We start from the raw sequence: 12,704 nt of genomic DNA, 5'->3' as shown, positions 1-12,704 counted from the left end.
CGATTATAAAGGCAAACTGTATCCAGGAGACCACCCATGCCTCCATACTGCTTTGAGGACATGAACTTTCTCACATGTGTTCACTTTGGATTTATCTTTGTATTTCGAGTTTCTAAGAGTGACGGAAAATTGACGAGACAAACAGAAATTACATTTAAAATGTCATATGTCCAGCCAATCGGGAGCGGGTGGGGAGGGGGGGATTCTTGACAGCGGGGAGGTTACGTGTTTACCGAGTGCTTCTAGTGACCTATTGTGATGGGGAGGGGGCGCATTCCTGCGCCCATGGAAGCTGTCATGAATGACACACTTTTTCACACCGGCCTGATGTTTGTGGCGATATCACATACGCGACCTGTGGGCAGTCGGCCCCCGAGGGAAAATAAACAGAAATGGCCGTAACTATGTGGACAGTTTGAAACCCGGTGTACCCTGCAGCACGGGGCCATAAACAGCACCCTGCAAAGCTGTCCTGATGGAGCGGAACTATTTGCGTTATGGCTAAACAAACACGGTGTATTCACCGCGCAATTGTAAGCCATTACAAGCAGTGCTACGGCACGGAGAAGTAAAGTGTTAAATAAGACTGTAACCCCATACAATAAATCTGTTAAGCATTTTTTAAGGGGGAACAATAAATAAAGCTTAGCTGGAATTAACCTCTCGCCTCATAACAGCGTCTTAGCAAAGCAGCATTAACAAAGTAATGAGGGCACACACTGCCTCCTTGTAAGGGGCTGCACAGTTGTTCTTTCATACCATTACACAACCATGAATATAACTGGCCCACTTCGAGAGTGGCACGGCTCCACAGGAAGCCACTCCATTCATATTTGGGAAGAAAAAAAGAAAAAAGGAATAAACTAAACGGACCTCTTTGCATTATTCACATCACTTTCTTTGTCAACGGCCCACCACTCAGTCACTTCCGAGAGTCGGGCCGTCGACACGAGCCTACTAGACATCCTTATTTTGAATGAAACACCCTGCGTTTACAGTAGGTTTTCCCCAAGAAAATTATTTCCAGATAATTAAAGTACACAAACGCCGGAACAAATTGGGAGTCGCAGTGCCTATTTCTTGTAGATGTAGGTAGCGAGCGTGTCGTGTCATTCGGACTGACCGAGGGGGTGGGGTTGAACCGTAAACACACTTTTGGCAGCTCTTGTGTGTATACAGGATCCAGTGAAGGTAACTGCTGTTGCAGCTGACTAATAGGGAGTGAAGGCAGCGGCGAGGCTGACATTAATAGTGCTGCCGTAATTGTCACCCTATTAGTAATGCCACACGACAACCCTGGGTTTCCGTAGCTACCGCTGCAAAACTAGCCAAGCCTCGCAAACAAAATTCCAAAACACTCTCATATATTTGCGTTACAAATTGCTCCTTTCAAATCCCCGACTCACAGTTAGTCATACCCGGCTTGAGAGCTCGCAGCCCCTCGAGTTGGCGCTGACCCGAGTAAGGGATCCTGCCCGGCTGCATGCGAGTTAATTTTACACAAGTTGAGCTTAAAATAAATAACACACAAGAGGGCCAGGTTTAAAGGGAGCTTATTTTTGGCTTCTTCTGGTCTCTGCCTTAATTGAAACAGAGCGACGTGAGATAGAAACAAATGCTAGAAAAGTGTGTCCGTCCTAATATAGGCTAGCAGGCCTGAAGTCCAGTTGAACACCGACTGGTACACTGATTTATTAATAATTTCGGTACAAAACTATGGGACGGTGTCGATTTGTCAATTGGGGAAACAGCGTGCTACTGTGATGACGTTTGGAGGGTTGAATAACCTTGAGCGGCCCTAATACGGCCAGCACAGTGATTCCATTATAAGGTGAAGGGGGCTTAGCCTAGACTAGGATAGCTTTCAGATGTGCTTTGATAACCAGGGTATTGAATTGCTCCTAAAAAGAAGCAGGAACAAAGGGAAGTCACCCATTATCCCGCCAATTTCTGCTAACAATCATCCCCACTCCCCCTTTTTTTTTTCTGGATGAAATGCACTTTCTCTCTGCGATTCTTTCTTTGGCCCCTCTCTTTATTCCCTTCTCTTCGTTGTTTCCATCGGTGCATTTTTGGTCTTGAAGCTTCCGTTTTTCCCACACTCTCCCCTGTCACACTAGTCGACCGCAAAAATGCAGGACGGTGGAGAGTGTGAGGGGGCTCAGGAATTCCACATGCAGTGGGTAAACACGGCTCAGCCCAGGAAGACAGGCACACGCGCGCACGCGCACACGCACACACACACACACACACACACACACACACACACACACACACAGAAGCAAACACCACACCTTCCCAAGTGCTCTAACCTATCCTACACCCCCTCTGTAAACCCCCTGCCCCCTTAGCTCACCCAGGGTTCTATGTAGTATAGTGCAACATGTCAGACAGAGTGAGAAGATGGACTGTGTTTTTTGCCGCTACCTGGTCTGGTTCACCAAATGAACACACAGAACAGCCAGTTGGTCAGCAACAGGCTCTGCGGTTTTGGAAAATGGAAATACAGGTGGTTGGGCAGTCAAGCGGGGAAGGTGATTCACCCGCTATGTAAACTCAGACCATCATAACACTGCATCATCTACGATCCACTCGGAGAGTAAAGAAGAAACGGTAAAGCGTCCCCCGCCACTTCAGCCATGCGCTTAGAACAAACAAGCAGCCCCTAACACCGGGATTGTGTAATTTAGACAGATGTTGGCTAATAAAGTCATACTGCAACCGTGGGAAGCAGCTGGCTGTTCGGCCTCCTTCACCTCGTTTTGCTCCTCTCCTCCTTTTCTTTTATTTTTCCCCTTTCTGTGCTCTTCAGCTTATCTCCAAACCAAACAGTGTTTAAATGGCGCTCGGAGCCCCGGCCCTGCCATTGAACCGCATTCTGTTTACGGTCGAGGCAGAAATCAGGCCTGTGATGAGGTTGTTTATTGAACAGGCAGATAGAGCCCGCAGCCAAGAGAACTGGGAGCACTCTGGTGAACCACGTATTCTTCACCCTCATTAGCCCCCTCCCCCACCCAACCATTTTGCCGTGGAAGTGGAACGAGTCGAGCGCCTGGAGAGCTGGTCTTACTTGTAGAGGCGCTGGGTCGTCGTCTTTCTGACCATGCCTTCCCGGGCGCTGCTGGGCGGCTTCGGGGTCAGCGCCGGACCAACCCAGGGCTGGACGGGGCTGCGGTTCTGGGCGTGATTGGGGCGGATGGCCCGGCTGGCGGGCGGATTGCTGGATGGACCCTGAGGAGCCTGGAAGCACTGAGCGTTTGTCTGGTCTGGTAACACGGCCTAGGGTTCGGAAGCACAAACAGATTGTCGACAAAAGTGTGAAGAGTTTCAAATTCTTATCTGTTTACATCGCACTTTTCTGGCAATACCTTTAGAATGAATAAAGATATCAGTGTGTAACCCTGTGTGCATAGGCATCTGTGTTTTTTTGACCAGAATACTAGCGGCAGAATCTATTTACCTTATGCCATGAGCTAATGCTATACTGCAGCACCTTGTGTAAGGCCTTAGGGCCAAAATTCACCAAATACTGAGTTCAAAAGTGAAACATGTAACTACGTACTTATTTATGTAACTACTTATTTATCCACTCAAGAAATGTAATGCCTGTTGATTGTATTCAATAAGCATATGCAACAAACACAGTCCTCATCTATACCTTTAACTTAAAAAGAGTTTAGTTTTAGCAATGTACTGTAATTTGCTGTGATGTAGAAATGATTATAAAAGAGAAAATTGGAAACAATGGCGACCCAAAGTTAAAAAAAATAGTCTCAGGTCATTGAGGCAAAATATAAAGGCCCTCGACTTGAATGATTGCGGAAATTAATGAAATGCCATCCTCATGAAAACATGCTCGCATTTTTGGGAGACGGCTTTTATGAAGAAGAAAATTCTTCACATTATATACTTGTTTAGACAAGATTGCTCTTCAAAAGGTGACCGAGGGAGGAAAAGACTGTTTTCTTCCTGGCATCATTTTTTAAGAGCTAGCCTTTACTGGGTCCTAGCGATGCCGGGGAATGCTTCGCACAAATTCCTTCCACATCTCATGTCCATGCCATTTTCTCTGCCACTTTATTCATCTATCTCGCGGCCTAATGGTGCTCCAGCTTTCCGGCGCAAGGCGTTCAAAGGCTGGTCGGCGAGAAGAGGGGATATCAGATGTAAATTCTACATTGATAAATGAGAAGCTGAGTTTCCAGGTTTGCAGGGTCCGTGGCCGCTCTGCAGTTTTTTAGCGGGGGCCAGGAAGGGCACCTTTCTTTGGCTGCCAGGTGGCGGTGAGCCAAACCAGTAGAGGAGCCGCACAGTCTGCACCAAGTAACTGGAACATGGAGGAGAGTGCCGGGACAACTCTCGCTCTCTCGCGCACGCAACGCACGCACGCACACACGCACGCATGCACACACACTCAAGTAGATTTGCATAAAACTAGGATTTTTTTTTCCCCCTCAAATTCAGTTCAACTAGATGCTCCCAAAAAGGCCAATAAAGCAGACGAGGTAAGCACAAAGATGTGTAGTGTGTCTGTTAGAACAACTCCTAAACAAGCCATAGATTGAAGCACATTCTGCTATGAAGGAGACGAGCAGGACAATTCTACATCGGGCAAAAACTAAATGGATCTTGTGTCCGTGGGAAAGAATTGGAAGGATTTGCCATGGGGAAACCTCATTTGCAGTCAGAAAAAAATCTCAATAAAAAAATACACCCCGGAGGCAATAAGGCAGGACCCATAATGGGTGAGATCAGGAAGATTCTAGGGAGAGGTCCCGGACTTGATAATGACTCAAACAAGAAGAGAGCTCCCCCTCTTTAAATAAATAATGTTTGTGAAGGATCAACAACAGGTTGGGTCCACGCACTTCCAGGCCGGGCCTGCGTAGCATTTCACGCGTAAAGGGAGTGCATGAGCCACTTCTGTGTTTGATTGGGAGACTTTCTCCTCCATCCACCGCCCCACACTTTAGCACAGTGGAAGAGCCGGTGGAAGGTGGGAGATCTGGCCAGCGGTGAACTGGTGAATGCCGCTCAGTGATAGAGTTGGCTCGGGCAGAAGAATGAAGATGGAAAGAGACCAGAGGCGAGGCAGGGGGATCACTTTCAAGAAGTGCCTTGCGTAAGGCCACGGGACGGAGCCAAGAAAAATATCACCTCAATTGCATTAATTACAGTAGGGCCCAACCTAGCAAAAAACAAAAAAAAACAAAACAATGACGTGTGGGCAACTGCATTACTCAGTTAAAATCTGAGAAATAAAGACAGCACCCAATCATTCCAGGCCTGTACGCTGTCCCACGTCTCTCTTGCCCTCCCCCACACCCATAGAATGAATACAAAAAAACTGTCTGGTGAATAAACATATTCTTCCTGTCGGGATCCCCTTTCAAAGCAATTCTACAGAGCGACAGAAAGGCTATCGATTCTCCTAAGAAAAACGTGAAAATAATACAGTGTCAAATGACCGAGAGCTCTCAGTCTTTCTAATCTCCCCCAGCAACCGGCCAAATCACATCTGTCACAACTAGTCGAGCATGACTAAAAGGTTTTTTTTTTTTGTTTTTTTTCTTGCTACAATTACATTTGAGAAAATCGTGTTTCAAAATTGGTTTGTGTTGTAATGGGAACACAAACATAGGTCAAATTCGATAGGAATGTTATGGTAAGTCCATTAAAGAATCCCCGCTGGAGCCCCTCATCTGCACTGGATTGGCTGTGATTAGTCGCCTTCCAGAAGCGGCGCGCCGAGCGCCGGGCAGGACCGAGCGGCCATGTTGCTACTCTTGTTTGAAAACCATGATACGGAGGCTTCCGTTGAGAACTTTGGACAGTGACACGCTTAGCCACAAGGCCGCTATGATTTGTCAGCGAAACAGGGTCAAGAGTTTCTTAAGCTATAAATCAACACAGCCTTTCACCAATCTCTCTTTGTTATGCCATGTGGCGCTTGAGAACACCAAGTGAGAGGGATGACTCAATTCAAAGGTCAAATGATCCTACTCTCATCTAATGAGAACAAGAGCTCGTAGATCGTTTTCAAGATCCCTTAGAACATGGACAACAAAAGCGACAGTCCCCAGTAACTAGTTGCCATTCAGAAAGCAGGCTTTCCACTGCACCCTGCACAGCTTGTCGATGTCGTAAGAGAAGAGTGAGGGTCGTTCTTTAACGTCCCACTTAGCATTTGCATGTGTCCAACCCGCCCCAGATGCAGCCGAGACCCAAGCGCATCATGGATCTGCAAATTGAAGACGGATGATACCCGCAAAAAGAACACAACCCTTCCCCCAAGATCTGAAGCTTTTATGACGAATAAACAGCAGTATTATACCCCCTTCAAACTGCACCAAAAACCCAGTAATACCCGCTAACAATTGACATTTGTCACCAGTGGGAAAGGAAAAACCAGGTCATTTGACCCGAGACTGAGACCCGGTTCTTAATCTGCTTCACCTCCGATTGGCCCTGATGTGAACAGTCCACCCTCTAATTTTGGCCCCTTTACCTGCGCAATGTGACACGCGTTGAAATGATTTATGCTGGCGCATAAATACACAGGAATATCCGTGTATCATGCCATCATTTAATATCCCATTTAGAATCCAAAATCAGAAGTAATTGACTTTTGACATTGAACGTGACACACCAGAAAAAAAACAGCATTTCTCCTGTCAATGGGAAAGGTGTCAATCGTCTACTTTTAACGGGTTTAGAAAACCTGGGGAGACCTACTAACTTTGGTGTGAAAACGGCATTAAATTGGTCTCTCATTAAGCCTTTAGTGATCGGAAAATGCCACGATAATCTTGTTGTTCTCTTATATGGAACTTCCCAAAGTGCCATTAGTGACCTGGTATCGGCAGCGGCTCTGGTCCAGGATCTGTTGAGACTTGAGTCTTTGCTGTTGCAGCTGCTGGATGGCAAACTGGAGCTGGTAGCTGCGTTGTGCAGGCTGGTTTTGCTGCTGGGGGCCCGCACCAGTCGCCCGGCTGTAGGCGCCCTGCATCTCCTCATCCCAGCGGCCCTCGTCACCTCTCAGGAGGCTTTGGCTTGGGGAACGGGAATGAAGATGGAGGAAGGTTAGTAAACAAAAGCACGTAAAACATCCACCACCAACTAAAACGTTCAGTGTAGAAATGCTTCGTTGGCTTATAATTCACACTGCATGTTTTATACTACTATACCAAACAAATATAGAATCATCATTGGTATGGTTCTTGTTATATTGTTGTTATATTGTGAAACTTTTTCAAGGTACACAGCCTTTTTTAACATGGGATCCATGTATTTTTTTTTTTATTTACATAACAAGCCTTTTTACAATTTGTGACAGCAAATATTGAAAAATGAAGAACCAAGACAGGCAGAAATTAAAATTCTCAAATTTCGCTGCAGAGTGCAATTATGAATTTACTCACTTTCAGTGATGTCACCGAGCTGTGACCTCCTGTGCTATCTGCTGTGTAAATACTAAATTCAACCACTTCTAATTCCGAATAAAGCACACTGCATATTAACACAGTTCAAATCCATGATTTCCCAGCCAATTGCCAAATTGCCAAAAATTGGAGCACATTGCAGGCCTCAGTGCCACAGCACTCACCACCTCGTCGTGCAGCCTCGGCAGGGATGTGGTATTAGTTCATTAACTACCCGATTTCCCTCCATATGGGGATTAGCGACACCAAAGAGAAGTTGAAGCAAAAGTTAAAGAAACAAGGCAGCTCGTGGCCTCAATTTGAAGCCGGTGACTCAGCGTCAAAACAGGAGAGCGACCTGTGACCGACCTAGGCTGAATTGGAAACCTTTCCTCCCCGCCCGGCACTCTCAGCGCTTCAAGTTCCATCCACATCAGAAAGCCACAACCTGGAAAGCAAACCTTTTGACCAGCTCCACGCGTTTGTAACAGGATTATCTGTCATTAGGACTAAGCCCGTTTCAGCCTTTGCGCCCCTGCCGAAAAAGTGAGGCCTCTAGGTCCTCCCCCCCCCCCCCCCCTCCGCCTACCGCTTCCACCATGCCTAGCTACAACCGTCTGCGTAAAGCCTGGTGTGTGTGCTGCTGTGTGTGAAACATGTCAGCCAAAAATAATGCCATAAACAGCTGCGTGTGGGAGCTGAGAGGAAAAACATCATGGAGGAAAAAAACCAAAAAAAAAAAAAACTGATAGAGAATGAGATAAGGAAAAAAAGACCCCTGAGGGTCCTAATGAGAGAAAAGGGTCTTGGAAATTCCCCCCATTATATCTAATAACATTTGTGAATTGATATTATCGGAGTTGAAATATCACAATCGCTTCCACATTTTAAAAGCCAAACTGCGATAAGGCCTAAAAATAGAATTCAATTAATCTCGAAATAACAATGCATGCTGCAGGAAATAACCCTCCGGGGCTCAGCGTCTGCATGGCTACTATTCCTATCCTGTGTAGCTAAACAAAGGCACAAAGTATCTGAACCTCATGTGAACATGCTATCCCACCATATATTTCCCCGATGACCTTCAGTAATGGCATGTATTTTACAAAAACAACTGAGGTGACCGAGTCCATTCAAGTTTTCCCACCAGCCTCAACAGAAAGGGTTATTCTGTGAACCTTATTAGGCCGACAATTCTATGACAATGAAATAACAATAAATATGTGTGTGTGTGTGTGTGTGTGTGTGTGTGTGTGTGTGTGTGTGTGTGTGTGTGTGTGTGTGTGTGTGTGTGTGTGTGTGTGTGTGTGTGTGTGTGTGTGTGTGCGTGCGTGCGTGTGTGTGTGCGTGCGTGTGCGTGTGTGTGTGCGTCTGTACACTTTTTAAGGCTTCATCAATATTTACGCAATCTTTTAGCCCGCGAGGTTGCCGGATGACTTCATATCCCGGACCTACTTCAAAAAGTAGTATTAAATTAAGTTCTAACGCTACACTACGTGGCTGATTTCACACCGCCTTAGAGGAGGAAACCGAACCAATTCAATTCCGACATAGTCATTTGGAAATGGGAAAATAATTTTAAAAATAAACATCCGAGACATCTGAGTTTACCGTACCTAGTGCCGCACATCTGCAAGGCTTTAGCAATCTGGGACTTCCCTGCTTGCCTGTAGGACGGCACGACTGAAGATCAATCCGACTCAACTCTGTACGTGGGAAAATGCAGCTATCCCATACCTCCAATCTCTGTCTAGGAAATGCGGACGCTATCAGCCTGAGAGCTGCTGTATTTATATTTACAGTATGACAGTATTAAACCGAGAAAAGTGTCCTTAAATGCTGAATATCACCGGGGCTAGTTCTGGGAGTAGCCCAGAGATTGTGTTGCATCGGCATGGCGGCTCTGTCCACCGGCAACGTGCGATGGAGTCTAGAAGCAGCCGAGGGCAGACGCGTGTAATACCTCTCCCTGAAGTAGGTGTACGTAGGCTATGCTTTTGAGGTGTCCATGTCCACTCATTAACATGGCAGCCTAATCCTCCCTCCTCTCACCTCGGGGGAACTTCTCACTGTTGTTACCACATCTGGTATCAATTGAGGTGAATATAAAAAGAAGAAAGACATCACACCGACTTTGCAGAACTTTTCTTTCCCCACCAATGCGTTTTTTAAATTCATCCCGAGGCTTTTTTTTTTTTTTTTTCCCTTCAGTGGGCTGGATATTTGGCTCGGCCAAAGGACAGTCGCAAAATGTGCTGGAATGAAACGACCTGACGAATTCGGACCAAGTAAAACAGCGAGCGCAAATTACAAAATATCGAGCTAAAAATACTCCGTTTGAGTGCGGCGGTGGTCTTCGCTCGCAGCGGCGCTAAATGAAAAAGACACTGCCGATGTCTGTTAGCAAGTGTTGAGCTGACGAAGTAGATGTGTGTCGGGCCGTGAATGTATGATCAACATTGCAAAATTCAAACCGCAGCTGTAATCCGGATAACAAAAAAAAGGCAGTGCCTATAAACGTGTTGGAAGTTCATCTAAACCCCAGCCAAAGAACATGTTGAATCCAGATTGGTTTCAAAACATCTCGGAGGGGCGAGGGCAGCCCAGCTTTCTGAGAATCAAACCAGAAAACCTGAGCAGATGGGACGGAGAACTGAGTGTTCTTTTGGCTGTAACCTTATTTGACGACAATGAGTTATTGTCAACTTCGTGTTTCGAGAAATTAAAGTCGAGCATTAGGCCGCGCCTGCATGTGACAGCGAAAAATCGACGCGCGAATAAGGGGGGAGGGGCGGGTGTCGAGACCTTGTGTGCGACAGCGGGGGCAGAGGGCGGGCGTCCAGAGTCACGGTGTGTGAGTTTTGAACATAGCCAGCCCTCTGGATGTCGGCAAACTGGAGCGGGGAAGCGGCTCTCACTGTGCTGAGGCAGCATACCTGGCAGATACAGGCAGCGGCACTTCAAAGAGCCCCGCTTCTCTTTGAAACCCATCATACTTCACCCCTGTGGTTGCTTAAAGAGCCAGTACGCTTAAGAGTTTCAGCATGTTTGGCACCGATCGTCGGCCCTGGCGTAAAAAAGGGGAAGGGGGCTCAGGAAATCTTATTTAAAAAAAGGAAAGAAAAAAAAAAAAAAAAAAAAAAGAAACAAGTGCAGGGGCCAAATCAAGGTAATTAATCCTAGGATATCAAAGATGCTTTTGGGGTGAGGGTGCCAAACCTAGGGCAGGGGGTGATGGGGGTAAAAGAGATTTTACTTTCGGTGCATAGCTGCGAAGTGGAAAGTTACAGGGAGTCACACACTATCAGGAGAACATTAGAGTACTGCTATCTTAAGAGTGAGTCAGGGATCCAATATTTTCTTTTCTCCAGAAGGTTTGCCTTGGTCAAAGATGAAATGAGAAGCTATATTCAAGCTTTCCCGGTGAATACAGAACAAAAACAACAAGCTGCCGACTAAAATATATTGATGCTTCCAATTGTGGTATGATATTACTTGGCAGGGGGAATACAATAGGAAAGTTTAATGCATCGACTCACTGGAAGTGAAATGGAAGAGCAAAATGTGCCTCTTGTTTCTTTAGTGTCATATGCAGCGTTTAGGGTATGCAATCCTTAGAACTGATAAAAGCCCAATAAACCCCTCTTCCTTACTTTGTGGAAACAATAACATTTAAAAGAGGGAATAAGCCAGACATTCCAGGAATTCCCTGACAGTTCCATATATAAGGAAGGGCCGGACTGGAAAAACACAAGAGCGCCAGTTCAGGGCCAAAGTGCCTGAGACATTGTCACTCACAAATCGCTGAAAAAATATGAAGGGGAATAACGATAAACGCTTAACCCCACATCAGCCGTGGCTCTCGTAGCCTGCAGGTCAATCCTCAGGGAGTGAAAGATCGGGGGTCAAGGGGACAAAAATGTATATATATATAATCCCCTTCTACAAATTTGTCCTGCTTTCTTGTCCTCCTTCCTTTCTCCTTATCGCCCTTTATGTACAAGGGTAAAGTAAAAGGGGGCCCATGGTTGTGGAGGAGGTGGCTTGGAACACACCGGCTATAGTCTGTGGCTGAATTACTGTTGAATCTGCACCCCCCGCCCCCTCCTCCGCCCTAATCCAATGCGATGCATTGAGCTGCCAGCATGCTTCACACATTTTAGGCAGCTGATTCCACTGCTAGCGAGCCACACAAGGAACAATTAGAAAAGGAACAAAATGCTAATTTCCAGGCATGCAGTGAACTCGCCTGCCCAGACGGGTACTGGAGCTTGAAAATACTTTTTCCAAAGACTAACAGTCCTGATTCTAAAGATTTGTCAGAGGCCATTAAAAAAGCCTTTAGGTTTTATTGACTGTGACCAAATAGAATACCACAATGTACTGTAAGCATCTACAGTATGGAGTTGTCCAACGTTGATTATATGGAAAAACTTCAGGACGTTAATTTGCCGAGGGTGAATCGTGCTTGAGCATCGAGCAGAACTTGTGAACCTCTAACCAGAGAGCTGGCAAGCCCTGCATTGACGGTGAGCAGGAAAAAACAGCAGTTTCTCAATATCAACCAAACGCACCTCTTGTTTCTCAGCTGTGGACCACAACATTTTTGTTGGGGAAAAGATTGTGGCACATGAGTGTGGAAGGCGAGGGGCTGCAGAATGTCCATCCCCACCCTAAATGACAACATTGCATTTATTAGCTGCAAATAACTAAAATGAGGCTCATCGACGGAACAGGGCTCCAGAGTATCAGCTTTTCCCATCTTCGGAGAGCCGAGCGGTCCAGAATGGCGCTATGGCGAGGAAACGCAGCGCAAGAGTGGCGTCGTCGCACAGTTGTACATTGTTTAGAGCGGAGTTTCACGTCCCTCCACTCGGCTCACGTGCTGAACCCGCGCAGAAGGACTGAACCTGTTCCGTCTCCTTCTGTCCAATAGAACAGTATCTCAGGATCCGGGCGGGTGTCTCTCCCTGCAAATAAAAGGCTGTTTACCTTGGCAGTGGACCCGGCTGAGATTGTAACGCGGCATTCTCTCTCTGCTGCCGTTGGGGTTGGCAAACAGCACATGTTAAGCTCGGGGGGTCAGATTTCGCCGACAGCGGCATCGTAGCTCTTCTAAACAATTGGAGGCGTGACGCGTGCCAAATTTAAAGTTTAGATGAATGACAACGTCTGGGAGCTGTGACTTTAGGCAATATTGGTTACTGGAATCCCTCTGTGTTCCCGTCTTTCCAGCAGCGATATTGCATACTGTCATGGGCATGACCGTGTCCGATCTCCCTC

At 46.5% G+C, this 12,704-nt stretch overlaps 1 protein-coding gene across 1 annotated transcript in view; it reads right to left on the bottom strand.

Moving 5' to 3' along the window:
- Positions 1-12,704, bottom strand: part of ttll5 (tubulin tyrosine ligase-like family, member 5) — a gene marked incomplete at both ends in the record, with an annotated part of 45,493 nt that overhangs the window by 3,452 nt on the left and 29,337 nt on the right. Inside the window, 3 exons of the mRNA XM_080012023.1 lie at positions 3,071-3,279; positions 6,854-7,052; positions 11,996-12,094. Coding sequence (XP_079868149.1) covers positions 3,071-3,279; positions 6,854-7,052; positions 11,996-12,094 — 507 coding nt within the window. The remainder of the gene's footprint in view (positions 1-3,070; positions 3,280-6,853; positions 7,053-11,995; positions 12,095-12,704) is intronic.

This window comes from Zeus faber, assembly GCF_960531495.2.
Source record: "Zeus faber genome assembly, chromosome: 13".
Taxonomy (NCBI): Eukaryota; Metazoa; Chordata; class Actinopteri; order Zeiformes; family Zeidae; genus Zeus; species Zeus faber.
Note: the sequence above shows the minus strand (reverse complement) of the source record. Positions and strands in the feature narration are given on the sequence as shown.